We start from the raw sequence: 20,714 nt of genomic DNA on the forward strand, positions 1-20,714 counted from the left end.
GCTTTAGCGTCACTACAAACAAGTTAAATAAAACGTCTTTAATGCTATCCATTTGTTTCAAATTAGATACTAATCTAATTGTCTAAATTATATTACTTATATTAAAAAGGCAACTGACACGTAATGCCTTGTTGTACAGATTTAGTAGGAATTTTCTTCAGGCATGTTGAAGGCAGCCCTGCGCTCGCGCCGAGGTTTGTGTCAGCAGAGGGTGGTGTGTTGATGTTGATGTCAGCATGGAGGGAGTTGAGGATCAGCCCGCTGGGTCTTCTATTGGGATGACAGCTGATCCCGTGGTGGCGTAGATGACCATCGAGATCGGATCAACTGCACCGTGTTAGCCGAGTAACGTTAATGACAGGCGGGAGAAAAGCCTGTTGCCCTCATCCGATGTTTGTTTTCTTAACAACGTTGAACGATACAACATTAATGGCAGAAGGAAAACCCACAGGAGCATCCATTGGATAGTGAAAGTTCCCTTGCTCTCGGTTTTTAGTTTAGTCTTTTCAGTAAAGCTGTTTAACCGCACTGAGGGCACTTGAGATAACCAAGGTGAGTGGGATCTTCATTTTTACATTATTTTACTATTTTAATAGTAGCACCGGTTACATCCAGATCCCTAGAACTGAAGTTAAACTGCGAGTGACTGAATCATTGAGTCTTATTTTTGAATCTGTTAAACCGGTATTTTTTTGGTTACATTTGCATAGTCCTCTGATAATTCGGTGTTATATTTGCCTAGCCTCGACTAACATGTAACGTTAAGTTTCGTTAGAAAACACGACTAGCCGCTAGTGTTTGGGATTTTGATTACTTTTAGTGACTTTGAATCTTTTGAAAATGATCTGTTCTTTGGCTCTTTCAACAAGTTACACCGTTAAGTTGTCAATGAGACTCTTTGTATGTCTTTATAAACGAATCACTTATTGAATCTTCACTCAACTGATTCGTTAAGAGTCGTTCACTGACCAAAACAAGTTTGAGCTGCTTAAAGGCAGGGTAGGTGATCTTTGTTTTTTGTTTTGCTGCTTGAAAGTCTATACATCCTGATAGCAATCACTAAGTTAATTGGTCTAAGTGTGTGTATGCATATATATATATATATATATATATATATATATATATATATATATATATATATATATATATATATATATATATATATATATATATATATGCATGCATACATACATACAGTACAGGCCAAAAGTTTGGACACATTACTGTTTGTAATGTTTTTGAAAGAAGTTTCCTGAAAAGATCCTGAGAATTCAGCTTTGCATCACAGCAATAAATGAGCATTTAAAGTATAAAAAATTGAAAACCAATGATTTTAAATTGTAAAAATATATCACAATATTATATTTTTTGCTGTATTTTTGATCCAATAAATGCAGGCTTGGTGAGCAGAAAAAACTTCTTTCAAAAACATTACAAATAGTAATGTTTCCAAACTTTTGGCCTGTATCGTCCAATAATTGCATAAGGTCCGAATGCAATGATACAATGTCCTAGCCGGACGTGGTCATACTCAATTCTAGTCAGAATATGAGTCTGAAACTGCTGAATTGGGCTGTGATTATGGGGCGTGTTTCAACCGAACCAGGAAAGACAACAGTTGGACAGACCTACAACCAATCAGAGCAGCGAAGCGCGGCATTGTCAAATGTCAACATTTTTGTGTGTTTAAGAACACAGTTCAACTTCAACTGTGTTGCCAAGTCCGCGTTTTTTCCCCCGCGGGTTGTTTTCAATGTCCGCGGGTTGAAGCGACTATTATGTGATATATAGACCCATGAGTGTGAATTTTAGCAGGCATCCTTGCCAAAATAACACACATTTTACCCCCCAAACGCCATTTTTCCCCCAGAGAATCCCCCTAGAAGCTATTGTTTAGGGCTAGTAGTTGATGGGTTTTGAGGTAAAAACTTGGCAACCCTGTCTGCATGTGTGCTGGTATCAGGCTGGAATACACGATCTTTGCCAGTGTTGTAAAAAAAATAAAAGAATTTAATGATACACAGAGTACTTACCCAACATGATCATCATTTCTGAGAGAAATTGTGAAGGTGAATGCAGATACAAACAAGCTCTCCGTTCAGGATTTGAAAAAATATAACCCAAGCCCCTTTGATGACGTGCATGATTATGTTACTGTTGATCATCTGTCCATCATTGTCTAAAGCCCGCCCTGATGATTTCATTGGTCCGAACAGTTTCTGTTCGGGGATAATTACTCCTCTATGGAGCAATGCCAGACCGAACTGCCCGACCTAAAAATTTTGTGGGCGTGGCTAAGTTCGGCTGGCATCCAGGCTAACAATGTCCTATATATCTGTCAACGTATTTTTTTCGTACCTCTGCGCTTCCTGTTTCGCAGACATGACACGTCATCAGCGAATAGCTGTGTGTACGCCTTATATTGTGTAATATGAAAAATATTGACCGGTATGAAAAACCTGACCGGTTTGTGACCGAATTTATGCATTTCAATGGCAATACTATCAACGCTGAAATTAATCCACAGCAGTCAGGTGGTACAGGACAGGTCAATGCTCTTTAAGTTGTTTATGTTCATTATTATTGTAATGTTATGTTCTTTGAGACATGAAGTAGTTTAAAGCCGTCTCTCATGACGCTTTTGTTTGCTCTCTGCTGTTCATGTGTTTCGAAGGCTTTGGAGACGCTCTGAAGGGCCTCCCTGAAACGACCCTGCCTTTAGGCTGTTTTGCTGATGTAAGATGGTCTCACAGCCTGGCCATGCTGGAGTTAAACTGGTTTCTTTGGTTGAAAACCATTTTCCTGACCATCTTAAAAATGCTGAAATCAGTAAACACCAATCTGTTGACTGAGAGACCAGCTAACCAGCTTAGGCAAGAATGGGTTTTTAAAAGCAGCGTTAAGTGTGCTACCTTTGAATCATGAATCATTCATTCAAATGTGGTGGCAACTATGGTAAACCATTAATATCCGTTATATCAATCAGACTGAACAAAAACAGCATTGATTTTATTAAACCAAATGTCTGCTGCATAGGTTTGATTCTTGTCACCTGTCAGATGGCAACTGTGGTCAGTTGTCTCTCTTGCTGAGGGAGCAATAGCAGGCTTTGGGACACTATTCATTCACCCAAAACAAACTATGTGTGTTAGTCATTAGCGCAGGATAAACGTATAGGTGTTCGCTCATATAACGGTGCTGTATTTACCCAAAGGTTATGCTCTTGTCTGTTTTGTAATCATATGTAATCAAACATTGTTGAGTTGTTTGTCGTTCAGACCTCACAGACACAGCGCTGTTTTCTGTGAAACCGGTTTAGGCCTTCCTTTCTGTGGAGCTCTCAGTATTAGGCCTAGATGCTGATATTCTGATGAAAAATATGCACTGACTGTTTTGTACTGACTATAAACTAATGAAAAAATGTATGTATTGACAAAGTAATTATTTTGAGTTAATCTTTTCTGCTTCCTCCATTTATCTATCTATTATTTATTTATATTTCAGTATGGGTCAACGCCATCAGATACAAAAATAGTACAAATTATTTATTGCACTGACAAATAAGTGTTCATCATCACGAATCACGAGGGTTGACACAGCAAACATATTTTTCATATTGCACAGGCATCCAATACAGTAGCCATTTTTCAAATATTGCTAGTTATTTATGACTTAAAATTAAGTGTAAATTGTTTAAACTTTTTTAAAATAATTTAATATATATTATATAAACTTTAAAGTGCAAATGTTGCTATTGAAAGCTGCTGATCATGTGTGGTCCCGTATTTTAAGAATCAATGTATGAATATATCAGTTTTAATCCCAGTCAACTACAAAGCTGTTCTTATCGCAATTGTTTTTCTTCAGTGCTCATTTGAATACATTCTTGAATTGCTGCATTAGCGTAGCCTGGCTCTGCCTTCCTACGTACTTCCGCTTAATTTTCATTTTCCTTCAGTACTACGTCTGGGACTGCGGCGTATTCTTAGGTTTTCTCTGAACAAATTTTTACCGGTCCAATCAGCAAAGAGAGTGAGTGGCTGATGGAGTGTGAATGATGATGTTGATGTCATGCGCAAGTTTGAGTTGTAGTTCAGTAATGGCGGCGGAGAAAGATGTGAACGAAACCATTCATTCCATTGTGGCACCGCTGCCGAATATCCAGAAAATCCAGTTAAAGCCGGAGCAATAACAATATTTGCTGGGGTTTGTTGGTGGCCATGATGTTGTGGCCATCCTCCCCAACAGGATGAATTTGGGAAAAGTTCGATTTTTCCAGCTCACTCCGTTAGTGATGAAGGAGTTGCTGAAGCTATTCGGACGGTAACTGTTTCTCGTGGGGTCGGAAGGTATTGCCATCATTTAAGTTACAGGGACTGGTCAGTTGTTTTATTGCCGTCTGTCTCTCACCACCCATGTAAAAACCTGGCTGAGTTACCTACTGCTTTTGACAAACGCAAGGTGATGTAATAGCTGTCTGAATCCACATCTCTGAGTTTTTAAGAGTATATCACTTCAAAATGTACTGTTTATAATCATTTCTGACCACTGCAGAACACCATACGGTTGCTTTGCTGTTATTTGGATGCATTTCTAGACTTGTATTTCTTTATAATGCTGGCAAGTATTACAAGAGCATTATATTTCATCACCGCTCAAACAAATTAAAATAAAACATTTGAATTGGTCTGTTATTTATAGCAGCATTTATTATCATACCAAGCATATGACATTTTACTTACAGCATACAATCATGTTACGGACCACGTGAGCGGAGCGTTCCCGATCACAAAACTCTCCCCTCCACCGTACGTGCCGTGAATAAATCACAATCTGAATGTACGAGTTTTAAGTTTTATCCTATGGTTTTTTCACTGAAGTGGCCTGCACAAGTGCACATTTATGTTTTCGGATTTCCATGTGTGAAACAGGCATGACACGACCAAATGTTAGCAATTGGTTATGGCAGATCCAGAGTGGCTCAGGGCAGATCCAATAGTTTTAAACTTCAACAGAGTGCCCACCTTCGCGGAAATAAACCCTTGTCAATGGAGAGTGGCCAGACTTTATGTACAAATTAAATGTACAAGAGTCTGGTAAGACCACGCTAGCATTAGCGGGTCTTCTTGTAGAAAGCCAACATAGAACTAGGTTCCTTGTTACACTCGGAAGGTTTTTTAAATTATTAATGTAGTATTCCCTGTCCATACCTGTCATTTGAGCCATATGTTGGTATTAAACGTGCTGGCAGCATGATAGCCATGTTTGTATCTTCTAAAGCTGTCCTGCAAAATATTACCTGCCTTTCAGCATTGTGTTTGTGATATTTCACAGGCTATTGACCTGCCTCCATTTGTTGTAGAGTCCGAGCTATGTTCATAACGTGTAGAAACTTAACTCCACACCACTGCCAGAGAGAAGAAAGTTGGGAACATTCCTGGCATTCTTTTCCAGCCACAACTGACATTCACACAGCTTTGGAAAAATTACGTCTTAAATCATCTGGAAATAGCGTTTTAGCATTGTCTGTGTGAGTGAGCATTGTGGTCTCCTCAGATTCTGACTCAACAGTAAGCTTACTATGCATTTCTCTGCCCATGTACTGTCAGTGATATCAGATATCAGTTTGTTTTATGTCATGTGCACCATTAAGATTCAGTTGATACTAATCGCGCAACAACTGATGGCTGCCATTTGTCTAGAACACCAACTGTTTTCTTGGGACATTGTGTTGCTCGTATTGCAAGTGGCCTCCTCTCTTTGACTCAAAGAAGGATTGAGCTTGTCGGGAGGGTACACAAAGGAGGTAATGTTAGAGCCAAGTCATGTGACTCTGCTACATAGGTGCTACTTGCAATGCCCCAACAGAGGTGATACAAGCAAAGAACAATTTAAATGAATCTGAGATGGATTTGACATTTGGATAGTCTCTGTCCATTGGAAAGTATTTCAGTCCTCTCCTCTCTATTTGGATTTCAAGACAATGAGTTTAAAAATTGTAATCGCTCTTTTGTAGTGTGGCGGGTACAATGGCTGTGGCGGGTCCATTGAGTTTGGAGCTCATACCACCTTCCTCATTAATAATAATTTGTTACATTTATATAGCGCTTTTCACCAATGTGCAGCATCCACCTGGATGATGCGACGGCAGCCATATTGCGCCAGAACGCCCACCACACACCAGCTGATTGGTGGAGAGGAGACCGAGTGAGGAAGCCAATCAGGAGAGGGGGATGATTAGGAGGCCATGATGGACAGGGGCCAATGGGCAAATTTGGCCAGGATGCCGGGGTTACACCCCTACTCTTTATCGAAGGACATCCTGGGATTTTTAACGACCACAGAGAGTCAGGACCTCAGTTTAACATCTCATCCAAAGGACGGTGCTCTTTGACAGTACAGTGTCCCCATCACTATACTGGGGTGTTAGGACCCACACAAACCACAAGGTGAGCGCCCCCTGCTGGCCTCACTAACACCTCTACCAGCAGCTACCTGCTTTTCCCAGTTGGTCTCCCATCCAGGTACTGACCAGGCTCAGCCCTGCTTAGCTTCAGTGGGAAACCAGTCTTGGGCTACAGGGTGATACGGCTGTTGGTTCAACTTGCGCAGAAAGTGTAACTCCTCTCGCAGTTCAAAGTTTCTTGGAAGGCGGTCTGCCGGAAGCGAGATATTTTATTTTATAACGTTTTAAATATGGATATTTTTCTTACAAAAACCCACTGATTCGCCTTAGAAGGCCTTTATTAACCCCCCGGAGCCATGTGGATTACGTTTTATGAGGGATAGATGCACTTTTTTTAGCTTCAATCTCAATGGACCCCATTCACTGACATTATTATAAAGCTTGGAACATCAGGATATTTATTAATATAACTCCCGATTGTGTTCATCAGAAAGAAGAAAGTCATATACAGCTTAAGGGTGAGTAAATCATGGAGTAATTTCCATTTTAAAGTGAATAATTTAATGACTGTGCAATTTAAAAATAACGTTTTTCAAATCCTTATTTTACTAATGCAGACATGTTTCTCTGAACTTTAAAACATTAACAGGAACTATTGCTGTCAAAAAGGACTTCCGACCTGCTGGCATTTGAGGTGTTTCACATTTTCTCAAAAGACTCAGTGATAATTGTTTGATTGTTTTCTCTTGGATTTCTTGAATGTTCTGTGGAGAGAGAAAAAATCTTCTTTGGAAATCATTGAGCTACTTTAAGCCTCAGTGGTGGGCTGTAGTCCAGGAGCCTCATTAGATGCTCTGTTGGAGATTGTTTTCTGGATAGCCCGTAAAGAAAGAACAGCTTCTCAAGGTTGTGTTTGTGGGGGGAAGTGTCTGGGAAAATGTGACATTTCAGAAAGTGCTCTCACACAGGCCTGCAAACCTCTTGATCTCCATGACAACCTAGTCCAGCTGGGTTGTGCTCCTCAAGACACTATGTTTGTACAGGAAAAGTTCCCCATGCAAGCTCTCTTGTGAGCCCTGGATTCCCCATAAAACTCCACTTGGACCTGCCAAAGACACACCTCCCTGCTCCCTGCTCTCACCCTTGTAATTTTATGAAGTCAGCCTAGAAACACGGCACCCATAGAAGGCAATGGAATGAGGAAGTGCTGAAAATGTAACTATAAGACCGCTTTAGCTCAGCTGTCCTAAATTACGGAGAATCAAATAATAAGAAACACAAATAAATAGTTAGAAAAAGAATACAGTAGAGATATGAAAACAACTGCTTTAAAGTGATAGTCCTCCCAAAAATGAATCTGCTGTCATTATTTGTTCACCGTTATGTAATTTCAGTCCTGTATGACTTTCTTCTAGAAAAGTGAGAATTAAGTCTGTCGGTTGCTCTTTCCATGCAGTTACTTTGAATGGAAACATGCATTTTCAAGCTTCGAAGGACTATAAATATGGAAATGGAACTATAAATTAGGGTTGGGTGATGTCTACCAAATTGGCATCAGACGATGTCTGCAGTGAAACATCGTGATGGACGATGACATCGGGGGGTTCCGTTTTGAGTGTTAAGCTTCTTTAATGTGGCACACGTCTGGAGAAAGAGAGAATGTGCACTGAGCTGAAAAAGGGCTTGAATGAAACATGTTTGGCTTTAGATAAAACTACTGGATGATAGCGCTGAAAAAACAAATGACCCTGTAATCTGCATTGCTGTTTTGACACTCGGTTCACTTCACCTAGAAACAGTAAAATAGTGCTACCATTCTGTCCTGCAGTCCAAATGAAAACTTTTCCATTGCATCAACAAATGCATCTTTTAGCCTATAATTCCTTTGCCTTTTTTGCAAAATAAAATCTTTAGTGTTTAAATTGTGTTCATTGAACTGTTTTGCATGTAATTTGTATTGTGATCGGGATCAACTTCAGTATTTTTTGGGGGGATCATGATGCCGGCTCAACATTGTGACGTCTGTCGGCCATCGGCGATGGACAATGGTGTAGTCTATCGGCCCAAACGGAACGCTTAACGCTCCTTAACGTTCTTTGAACGGTTTAGCCTGATTATATTAAAGCAGCTATCGAGTTCAACTGACTTTATAAATTGTACACTTTTCATGATTTCAATTTCAGTCTGTTTCTTACACAAAGTGATTGTAGGAATACTTTCATCATGGTGCTTTTATGTCCTTTTTGAAGCTAGAAAGCTTCAGGCCCTGTTCATTGTAATTTAATGGAAAAGAACGGTAACAGTGTCATTGATATGTTACATGTAGTTATTATACTTTATAAAGGAAACCAAATCATAAAGAACCGAGAAGTTGAAATCATTTTCTTTCATCTTTGCCTTGAAACAAGCTCTTATCTTGTATTGTGTCTTATAATTAATACCTGCTGAAAGCATGTCAAGCCGAACAAATGGATGAATTTTGTGTAGTTCGCAAAACAGGGGTAATCTTGCCAAGATTTAATATAGGAGGGTAGCACAGGATACCGTCTGATTTCACCATCACTTTGTTTGCTGCATATTTTTTGGATCAGATCATGGTGCTGTCTGTATAATGGAAAAAAGTTTTCTTCTTTCTAGTATGGCAATAGAGAGGCATCAATCTTAACTTTTTGCTTAAAGGTATAATATGTAAGATTTTTTGGATTCAAATATCCAAAAACCACTAGAACAAGGTTATATATTTTGTTGACTTGTGTACTTACATTATTCCAAATGTTTCCAAGAATATTTAAATCCATACACATTTTAAAACCAGGACTGTGTTGCAATGACATCATACCCATGTTACCCACGATTTCTCGACCATGGAAGCTCCAAAGACAGTTTACAGGGTTGTTCACCCAAAAATGAAAATTATTTCATTAATTACTCACCCTTATGTTGTTGGACACCCGTAACATCTTCGTTCATCTTCGTAACACAAACGAAGATATTTTTGTTGAAAGCTGATGGCTGAGAAAGGCTTCAGAAAGGCCTCCATTGGCATTCAGTACAATCCCACTCACAAGACCCATAAAGGCACTAAAGATGTCGATACAAAGTCCATCTCACTACAGTGGCTGTGCAATAGTTTTAAGAAGCAACGAGAATAGTTTTTGTGCGTAAAAAAATGAAAATAATGACTTTATCCGCCAAGTTATTGTCTTCCGTGAACTCACCTGGAACTCACGTGATAGCGGCGCTCCTCCCCTTCCGGGTCATGCATTCGCACGGCGGAGCTGCGTCATTATTTCATAGTGATCAGTGAGCCGAGAGCGCACATACACTGTAATTGTCTTTACCTTCGTTACAATCGTCATCCAAAGAAAACTTTACTCAGTGAGCCGAAAGCGCACGTACAGTGTTTGTTTGCTTGTGTTTGCTGCGTGTGCCTAGTATGTCACTGCAATCGTCTTTACCTTCATTACAAACATCATCCAACTTTTTAGTGACACTGATTTTCTTTATCCTACTGAAATGTGTAGTTTGCATATCCTGTGTTCATGAAGTGGTTGGCTGTTTTGAGCCACCGTTCAGTCTGTATTTCACACAGAGCGTTTGGAAATGCTTTGGGTTGCTCCAAATCCAAAATAATCACATAATACGTATAAAAAATGTGGTTCTTTGTTGTAATTTTTTTAATTTATGTAATTTATCTTTTATTATTTAACATATCAATAATAAAATTAATGAGTTATATTGATATATTAAATAGGGGTGTCCATGGTTAACCGATTAACCGTTAAAAATTGCATAACCGAATGAAACATTATGCTTGGTTAAGTGGCGTCAATGACGTGCTTTGAATTTAGTTGTAATATATTTTTGCACCACTAGAGACCGCCAGAGCTCTCCCAGACATTTGTAATATCCACAAGAAGAAGTCATGAGCAGCTTTCTAACATGAAGCGGGTAAAGAAAAGTACAGCGTGGGAGCACTTTAAAACTGAGAGTGACGGGGCAAAATGCAAGTATTGCAATGCAGTGTTTACCGCATTTTTCAGGCTATAAGTTGCTCCGGAGTATAAGTCGCATCAGTCAAAAAATGCGTCATGAAGAGGAAAATAACATAAGTCGTACTGGACTTCTCTAAGTCGCATTAGGGCAGAAACAGAGCGGGAGCCGCACGCACTGGGCATAACGGAGCAGAAGAAAGAAGGTTTGAAGTGAGAAACTTGTGAGCGACTAGAGAGAAGCAGACGTTACTTTAACTGTAATGAAGAAAACAAAAAAAGCTAATCGCGGACTGAAAGCAAGATGGCCAGAGCTGAAGGAACGAGTCCACAGATGCTTGAACTCTCTGCCGGGAGAGGCTCAGCCGTGCGAGCCAAACGCTGAGTCTGTGTGAATCATTCTCGGCTGCATATTTTACTACATGCCCTAATCATGCAGGCGCCCTCGCGGCCACTTGCGTTGCTCGTGAACTGGAGCGCATCTCATCCTAATTTAACGAAACTCAGCGTAGGCCTCACAGACATTAAATATATCTTAAGAAAGCTTGAAATGTCTTTTAACAATTTAAAACGAAAAGAAATAGGCTACTCTCTGATTGTGTAATCCATGATGTGCATTTCTCTCTATAGGCGCGTTCACTATGGAGATAGCAGTCATCAAATTAATAAACTAAAAATAATAACCCTGACGCACACGTAACCGAGTATTAACCGCTAAGGGCCTCGGTTAACGGTTAATGAAAGACTTGAAAACGTGCAGCCCTAATATTAAAATACATTTTAAGTTATTGTAAGTTATCTCACTACAGTAATGTATAATTTCATCCATGAACATGATTTCAGCCCGCGTCCAATCCTGATTTTTTTCCACCGGCTGTAAGTGTGAGGACTACAACTCCCAAGATTCCGTGCTCAATCTTGATGTCATCAAGCTACACCTTTGTTTTCAATAGGTGACCTCTATCTGCGAAAACTACATAGTGTAGCTTTAAAGGTGCACTATGCAACATTTCCATCCGCTAGATCCGTTATTCAAAATAAAGGCGTAGTTTGATGACGACAAGTTTGAGCAAAGCATTCTTGGGGCATGTGGTCTTCACCTCACAGCCAGTGGAAAACTTGGGCAGAAATCATGTTCATGGATGTGGTTATTAACATTACTTTAGTATGAAGCAGAGCAGGATCGAGTGTTGTGGAGTTGGGGTGAAAACTGCGGTGAAAAATGAACCTGGGGTAATTAACAGATAGTTACAGAATAGATCGTTCTCTGGGATGCGTTTTCATGAAAATCGAATGTAAAGAGTTTTATCTCTAAAAACAGATTAGCTTATAACACTTGTATATGGGGCACAGAATAAGTAAAAAATAAATCGCTAGTTAAATTCACAAAAAATGCTCAGAATTGCCTCATACTAACACTGTAGTATAATGAGTGTCCCTATATGCAAACTGAAGCATTGAGAACTTAGTAAGTGTACAGTTTAATAAGATGATGTAATGTAATGAAATGTAATTCGATTTCACAAACTTAATTCCTATCAATCAGTTCACTTAGCACAGCGTTCGTGGCTCGACTCATCACGTTTTTCAGGATGGCTGCTGTCTGTATACATGTGACTGTCTTTAGAAAGTGTCTTCTTATTAAACTGTTTGTACACTTACAAAGTTCTCAATGCTTCGGTTTGCATATAGGTACCTTCATTATACTACCGTGTTGGTGTGGGGTTATTTTGAGCCTTGTTAGTGGTATTAGCCTAACTAGCGATTTAATTTCACTTACTCTGTGCCCCATAGACAAGTGTTATAAGCTAAACTGTTTTTAGAGATAAAACTCTTGCTATTTCGATTTTCATGAAAACACATCCCAGAGAACGATCTACTCGGTAACCATGTGTTAATTACCCCTAGGTTAATTTTTCACCGGAGTTATCCTTTAATGAGATGAACAACACATGCCTCGCGAGCAGCAGGACTTTTATTATGATTGTACACAGTCGCGGGGCACCGGTGCTATTTCCGCTTTTCCGGTCACGAGTAGGAGGTAACGTAGCTCTGTTTCACTTAAGACATAATCAACTTTGTTTATGTGAATACATGCCAAAATTAACATTTTGACATGTTATCTTCCATTTTGCTATAAACTGATCAGTGTTAAATGGTGGGAAATCGTTGAACTTCACGTGACCCTACAAGAGTGATTCCTGATAGGCTGTCTGCAAAAACCCAAACACCTTTTAAAGAAGAAAAAAAATCATCCACTGACTTTCAAAGCTGCTACAGAAACGACTTTCAACTTTGAGGACCTAGATAGAAATGTAGTGGAGTAAAAAATACGATAGTTGTCTTTTTAAATGTAGTGAAGTTAAAGTCATAAGTTTCCAGAAAAAATTATACTCAAGTACAGATACTCAAAAAGTGTACCTAAGTACAGTACTCAGGTAAAGAGTACTTAGTTACTGTCCACCTCTGGACACTTGTTCACACTGCTAAGAGTAAAGCGCTTCTGCCAAATAAAACCAAAAACCAAGGGTAACGCAGATATGACGCAATTGACAGACATCGCGGCTCCTTGGTTAAAATAGCAATTTTCTCACAATTTACAAATAGTTGGAAACATTTGGGATATTGTAAGTACTCAACTGAACAAAATAACAAAATATATAACACTGGCCTAGTGGTTTTGGATATTTGAATGCAAAAATACTACATAGTGCACCTTTAATTTTTTATCAACTAATGATTGCAATTCTACTGAGAAGGCATTTTAAGATTCATTAAAATATTTGCATCGTTATCTCTCTTGAAGGCCCGCTTGAAGTGGTTCTTGATCATGTAATGTTGTCTTGAAAGCATTTTTAGCTTTCTTTTTAATTTAATTAATTTCTTAGAAATGGACTGACTGGCAGTTTGACCACAGCCCACATCCTGTAATAGATGTCCTTTTTTATTGGAGCTGAACGAGCCTTATTGCTTCTTGTTGTCATTGAGCGAGATTATTAATACCCAGAACTAGGCATGTGCCGATATCAATTTTTCATGTTGCGATTAATTGATGAAGTTTTATCACGGTATACGATATTATCGCGGTATTCAAATAAGTTGCAAAAAAAAAGTGTTGCCATAGCATAACAGCTTTAAGAACTATTTTTGTAATAACAAAAATAACTGAATGTTTAAATACAATAATACAAAGCACCAAAAATATATATAGTAGTGATTACAGGCAAACATGGCAGCCACCCTTCCAAGGATCTTGTCCTTCGGTAAAAATGCAAAGGCTTTGCTCAATGGAATTAGGTTATCTGTAGTTCCAGTCCAGCAATACAGTGTACCGGTTTCTAATTATGGTGAAAAAGTTACTCACACAGGACAGGTCTATGACGAAAATGATGTGAGAAGAGCTAGATTCATTGGTAGGAAAAAAGAGGTGAATGAGAACTTTGCAATCAACTTGGTTGCAGAAGAACCAGTGTCAAACATAGAGTCAAGAGTGGTGTCCTGTGATGGAGGCGGAGGGGCTCTCGGACACCCCAAAGTTTACATCAACTTGGACAAGGATACCAAAGTTGGCACTTGTGGATACTGTGGGCTGCAGTTTAAGCAGAAGCATCATCACTGAAGAACTGTCTTATGTCTGAGTGGGCTATACATTATTCACATTTGAAATGTCAAAATCAAATTCTTTTCTCTGTAAAATAAAACATTACTATAATATAACTGGGGCGGCAGTGGCTCAGTGGTTCATGTAGGTTGTCTACAAACCAGAAGGTTGGTGGTTCAATCCCCGGTTCCACCTGACCAAGTGTCGAAGTGTCCATGAGCAAGACACCTAACCCCAGCTGCTCCCGACGAGCTGGATGGTGCCTTACATGGCTGACACCGCCGTCGGTGTATGAATGGGTGAATGTGAGGCAAAATATAAAGCGCTTTGGATAAAAGCGCTATATAAATGCAGTCCAGTCCATATCTGAGCGCGTGTCCCTTTGAGGCAGAATACAGCGTTGTTGAGCATTTATTACTGTTTATGGGCAAAGTATTATTGAGTGCATTATAAAAAAATTATAAAATGTTAATAAATTATTATTTACGATATTTTAAAGTGCCCACGATAACAATATCGTGCATATTCATTATCGTGATAAATCGCATTATCGAAAATCGGCACATGTCTACCCAGAACCATGATCAGTTTCAAATATACTGTATTTTCTCCGCTCCTGTGATGAGAGTGAGCCACATTAATTTAAGCTCATCTAGAATGATCCTCATGCAATGGCTGTTTTAAAATGAATGCATTTAAATGGCCGCAGTTCTCACGTGCCTGGGGGCTTACAATGCCAGTGCCGTAAACACCCAACAGTTTGATAAAAAGAATGCCACAATATAGAAGCTTCCAGGGCTGCATGTGTTGTGTGCAATAGTAGAGAGGGGTAGTGAGCGACCCACCTTCCGCAACCCCCCCCCCCCCCCCCCCACACACACACACACACCCCATTGTTGGCATGAAATCTGACCTGTTCAATAAATAAAAGCAGACGGTCAGCAGATCGGGTTCCAGAGAGGCGGCACTGCAAGAGAATCTAAAAAGAGGAAAGGAATTGTTATAGTTTTTAGGGGAGTGTCTTGGATCTAAAAAGGATGAGGAAGACTGTTGACGTGTAGCCAGGGGAAGGATGTTTTCACTTAGACTCCCTCCAGGGTTGGATCACAGCTACTTATAACAGCAAATGCTATAGAAAGCATAAAGACAGAGAGGCGATGTAAGTGCTTTATCAGGTTGATTTATATACACTTAAAATGTTTATTCCTGTACGGCAGGGCGAAGCCAGATGTGTGGGTGGGTTTTAACTGGAGTTACCCTGTCTTTGTGTCACAGGTTTCCAGTACATCATTTGGAAAGTGGAAATTCTGTGTGGCAAAATGAAATTAAAGTTCTTCCCTAATTTACCATAAGACACTTTTCTAGTTTCCATGGGATTATTCACTGTTATTCATGTTATTCTAATGCTTGATTTCCAGGACTGGGTTCAGGAGGGAACTGCAGGGAGTTTAAGAGTCCATTGAAAGCTAATAATTAATTAAATTATAAAAATGTAACATTAAAATAAGTACATGAAATAAAAATAATAAAAATAAAACACAAAAATAGATTCAACTGCATGTCATGTGACCATTATCAGAGAACCGTGAACGAATGTCTTCTTAAATTATTAGTAGTTTATTGTAAATATTTTAGTTAAAAGTAGTTCGACTGACAAAAGTTTGGGATTCCGGGCCAGGAAAAGTGGTTCTTAAGTAGGCATGTGGCGATAACAATTTGTCATGTTGCGATTAATTGCTGGAGCTTTTATCACGGTATACGGTGTTATCACGATATTGAAATCGATCAATGATTCGGGTTGCCAATGTCACGTGATTTCATGAAATCACGTGACATTGGCGACCCGAATCATTGATCGAGTCACTGATTCATGAACCGTTTGATTCTTTTCGGAGGCACATGTAGGAGAAGACAATGCTGAATCGTAGTTTTTGTTATTTTTGGACCAAGATGTATTTTCAATGCTTCCAGAGATTCTAATGAACTAACTGATGTCACATATGGACTACTTTAAAGATGTTTTTATTCCCTTTCTGGAAATGGACAGTAAAGTGGGCATTGACTGCATTATGCTCTCGGACTAAATATAAAATATCTTAAACTGTGTTCCGATGATGAATCTTACGGGTGTGGAACGACATTAGGGTGAGTCATTAATTACATCAATTACATTTTTGGGTGAACTAACCCTTTAAATAGTCTTTAGAAATAAAAGTTTATTGATCTTTGAAAAAATTTACCTGCATTTTTATGCCATTATCATTATTTTAGATGAAAATGGTCTCAGAACGACTATTATGGTTTATTGCAATTATTTCTTGGCCAATTTATCGTCCAGCTAAATTTGTTATTGTGACAAATTTTGGTTCAAAAAGCCAAGCGGCTGTGTTTTTGTGAGCCTCTAGCGTACTTGCATGTAAGGTGTTTGTTTTTTCTCATGTGTTCTACTGCATCGTTTTACAATGCCAAAGAGGTCTAAAGTGTGGCTACACTTTATAAAAGTGGATGCAGAGTCAGCAAATTGCAACATATGCGATTAGAATATTGCAACCAAAGGCGGCGGTGTACTCACACTAGGCGGTCTGAACTGTGCAAAGCCCGGTTCGTTTGATAAGTGTGAGCACTCCGTTCCATGCCCTGGAACGGCCGGCCCTGGCCTGCTTGGAAGAGGTGGGCCAGAGCGAGGTTCGGCTGGGCTCGAGTGCGAGCGCTAACCGCGCCAGAGCACGGAACTGTGCGCTACTTTCATCGTTATGACAGCAAACACCAAATTATTACTACTTGGATACACTTTTCGATGAAATCAAGTATATATTTAGGTTTATAACGGTCCTGGTCCTCACCTTATTGATTAACATGAATTGTAGTTTGCGAGTAAAGCTGTAAATTCCTCCATCAATGTCAGTTGCCTCCGTAATAATAATCTTCTGATACGTGCTGTGCAGTCAAGTGAAAATCGCTGAGCGGCATAAATGATAAATCTATTAGGCGGTCTATTAGTAAAAGCGTTTTTCTTCTGTTCTTCTTCAAAACAAAAAATTGCATCATGAATGACGCAAGTGTGCGGCTCGGTACATTATGTGCAAGTGTGAGTGCAGGCCAGCGAGGGTGAAAGGAGATGGGACAATCAAATTCTCTTGGAAATACTTGACAGATAAGTGTCATTTCACTACTTAAACTGAATGCAATTCCCATAACGTTGACTACCACTTTATGTTAGCTTGTGCTCTTCAGTAGCTTGTCGGTTGCATATGGTATCGAAATTGCCACCGGATCGAAATATTTTGGACAATACCCAGACTTAATATTTCCTGATTTATTTTGGGTCCTAATTGAAAGACGAGCACATGAACTGTAAAGCCCTATGCCCTGCTGCTTTATAGGTCTATCTATTTTCCCGTGCCTACAACCAGGCATCTGTGGATGAGAGTCTGAAACGAGGACCGGTGGGATGTTGTCTGGCTCCACTCAAAGACAATGAGTGGAAGGATAATTTTAGAATGACACGTCAGCCATTTGTGACACTTTACTCAAGAACAACCATTTCTGCGTCATTGCATATGCACAGTAATCTTTACTTTCGGGTTTTTATCCGATTAAGTGTGTACATGATTCGATTTGAAAAAGTTTGAACCACGCTTTTTTAAACACCCAATCCGAATGAAATTTTAATACAATTTTAATCAGATTTGGCAAATTCATTCTTATTGACGTGCTTACATGTGACTTTTTTTATTCCGACTGTGCGATTACAATCAGATTATAAGGGACCATAAACGCAGCTAGTGATGTTGTATCACATTCATTCTCAATGCTCTTTCGTCTGATGCACAGTTGCTGCTTTGTCTAAATGCCAGCTGTTTGCGTGTGTGTGTGTGTGACCCCTTTGAAAGACTGTAGAGTGAGTGTTTACAAAGCTGTCTGTCAATTTACCACCACTATCACTCCAGTGCCAAGTCTTATTCACACACAAATACAGACAAAGAGAGAGAGCCTCTCTTTTTCACTAGTTTGCTTTGTTCATTCATCCTTATTTATTAGCTTGAGATTTGCTCATATATATTTTTTTTTTTCATGCTCTCAATGACCTTAAAATTAAAGTGAACTTTCTCTAGCACTATCTATGCTTCCATCCACCTATGCACATTTTGGGATATCACATTAAATAAAAAGGCTAGATGTAAACTGCAAGATGTGCATAAATGAATGTGCTAAAGATGTGGCTAAAAATGAATGGGCTTAATTGAAGAGGAAAGATTTTATCCGATAAAAGAACATGCGCATAAATTACGATGAAAACATTTACAGAGCAAATTCCTTGATGCACATCAAAAAAGTAATGGGACTGCGCGATGGGACGGCATAACTGGACTAACCAGCGGACCGATCTTGTTGCACAGCATCTGAAATGTTTGGGTCATTCTGGAAAATCCGTGTTTTGGAAACGGTGCTTTATCTGCAAATATTTTATGTGATATTCCAAATTTTACACTCAAGTTGGATGGAAACAGCTGAGTACATTTGATTGTGCCATGGAAACAATTTAATTCACCAGGGCGTTTAGATTGCTGTTGGACTATTTATTGGTACGGTATCAGTTATTTATTTATTGCATCAGAGAGTCAGTGTTGTATATTTAGTTGTGCATGCTAATTTCCCCCAATTTTACATTTAGATTTTAAATTTAGACATTTGCTGTCATCTAACATTTAAAATGAATATAAAAAACTAATAATGTAATAACACTCTTAAATATAATAATAATAATAATAAATTAATAATAATAATAATGAATGTCCATTTGTATGCTGTACATTATGTTGTGATGCATTAATCCACTTGTAGCATTTAAAACTATTTATTTTTATTTTGTATGTTTTATTTTATAAGACAAAATAGAATTTGAATAAATCAGGCCTGAAAGATCTAAGGTGAGGTAGGAAGAGCATGCACATAATAACAGATCATTTTTGTCTGACTGACTGGTTGTTATTTTAGTATTTTAGAAAATAACGCATTTAAAGTGTTCAGCCTGTTGCTAAGTTAAACATGCAATCATTGAGTAAGCATTATTGGATTCAGCTGATTTCTGTTGAACAGATCTTTGTTGGACGTTACAAACAACAAATGCATTTTTTTTTATTGTACAATTTAAAGGGTCCATTTAAAGTTTGAACAGTCTTTGTGTTTCAATGTAAGCCTGTGTTTTGCACCTGTTTTTAAGGAGAGTACCAGCAAGTCTTCTTCCTTCTCCTGCCAGGTCAACGTGTGATCTTTGCTAGAGTACTAATCTGTCTTAGTCACCTGCTCAACTCCCAGCAGGACCATATGTCTGCTTGTTTCTGTATTGCTGAATGATTTGTGTGACATTTGGACATGAAGGAGAGTGTCTTTCAATCTTGTCTTTTGATCACAGGAAAATGCATATCACTACAGATACATCTGTAAGAATTTTTTTGCTGTTGTCCTGAGCATAAGGAACTGTAAGTGAAAATATTTCATAATTTAAGTTACTCAAATTGTAACTGTTAAATGCAAGTTACTAGGGATGAAATGATAACCGCAATAAAATGTACTGACGGTTAGTAATATCAATCAATCAATCAATCAAACTTTATTTGTATAGCACCTTCCAACAACCAAAAGGAGGACCAAGGTGCTTTACATTTAGAACAGAAAAATATCTACAATAAATAATATATTAATACATGAAGCAATAACCAAAGGAACAGTTACACAAAATACAAAAATAAAATTCAAAAATAAAATTCAAAGTGCCACAGTGCTACTGTGTGTTAAAAGCCAGTTTAAATAAATGCGTTTTTAACCTGGACTTGAATAGGGCCAGGTCTGTAAGAACACGCAGGTCTACTGGTAGAGTGTTCCAAAGTTTAGGAGCAGCAAAAGCAAATGAACGATCGCCCCACTGCTTGCACCGGGACCTCGGAACAACTAGCCTCATCTGGTCAGCCGACCGGAGGGCTCTGTTTGGACGGTGGACACTTAAAATCTCTGATAAATAAGGTGGCGCAAGGCCATTAAGAGCTTTAAAGGCAAACATTAAAATTTTAAAATCAACACGGTACCTAACCGGGAGCCAGTGGAGAGAACAGAGAACTGGACTAATATGGCTGTGTCTAGATGTACCGGTTAGAAGACGAGCAGCTGCATTCTGTACCAGTTGGAGACGATGGAGTGAAGACTGTGTGATGCCAATGTAGAGTGCGTTACAGTAATCAATGCGTGAGCTGATAAAAGCATGAATTGCCTTTTCCAGATCACTGCGGCACAGAAAAGGCTTTACTTTGGCTAAAAGTCGCAGCTGGAAAAAGCTTGCTTTTACTACAGAGTTAATTTGTTTGTTAAAATTCAGATCTCTGTCAAAGATCACCCCCAGATTCTTTATTGCCTCACTAACTTGAGGGGTTGTGCTTGATGATAAATCGTGGTGTAAAATAGGGGAACCAAAAATAATGTATTCCGTTTTACTCTCATTCAGATGAAGAAAGTTTCGTGAAAGCCATAGTTTAATCTCAGATAGGCAACTATGCAAGGAGTCTAGAGCTGAACCATCATTTGGAAGCACAGGCATATAGACCTGGAGGTCGTCTGCATATAGGTGGAAAGACAGATTGTGCTTGGCAATAATGGAACCAAGAGGCAACATGTACAGTGAAAATAGAACAGGGCCAAGAATGGATCCTTGTGGCACTCC

The 20,714-nt window shown here is 38.9% G+C and overlaps 2 protein-coding genes across 3 annotated transcripts in view; both read left to right on the top strand.

Moving 5' to 3' along the window:
* The first annotated feature begins 193 nt into the window (after positions 1-193).
* The window catches only part of dnmbp (dynamin binding protein), a 61,721-nt gene continuing 41,200 nt past the window's right edge, over positions 194-20,714 (top strand). For both annotated transcript variants that reach the window (XM_067430689.1, XM_067430690.1), the window contains exon 1: positions 194-552. The gene's annotated coding sequence lies outside the window, so the exon portion shown is untranslated. The remainder of the gene's footprint in view (positions 553-20,714) is intronic.
* On the top strand, positions 13,615-14,117 carry LOC137055813 (NADH dehydrogenase [ubiquinone] iron-sulfur protein 6, mitochondrial-like). Its single transcript, XM_067429711.1, has one exon. The coding sequence runs from the start codon at positions 13,628-13,630 to the stop codon at positions 14,015-14,017; it is 390 nt and encodes a 129-aa protein (XP_067285812.1). The 5' UTR covers positions 13,615-13,627; the 3' UTR covers positions 14,018-14,117.

This window comes from Pseudorasbora parva, chromosome 21, assembly GCF_024679245.1.
Source record: "Pseudorasbora parva isolate DD20220531a chromosome 21, ASM2467924v1, whole genome shotgun sequence".
In the NCBI taxonomy this organism is placed as follows: Eukaryota; Metazoa; Chordata; class Actinopteri; order Cypriniformes; family Gobionidae; genus Pseudorasbora; species Pseudorasbora parva.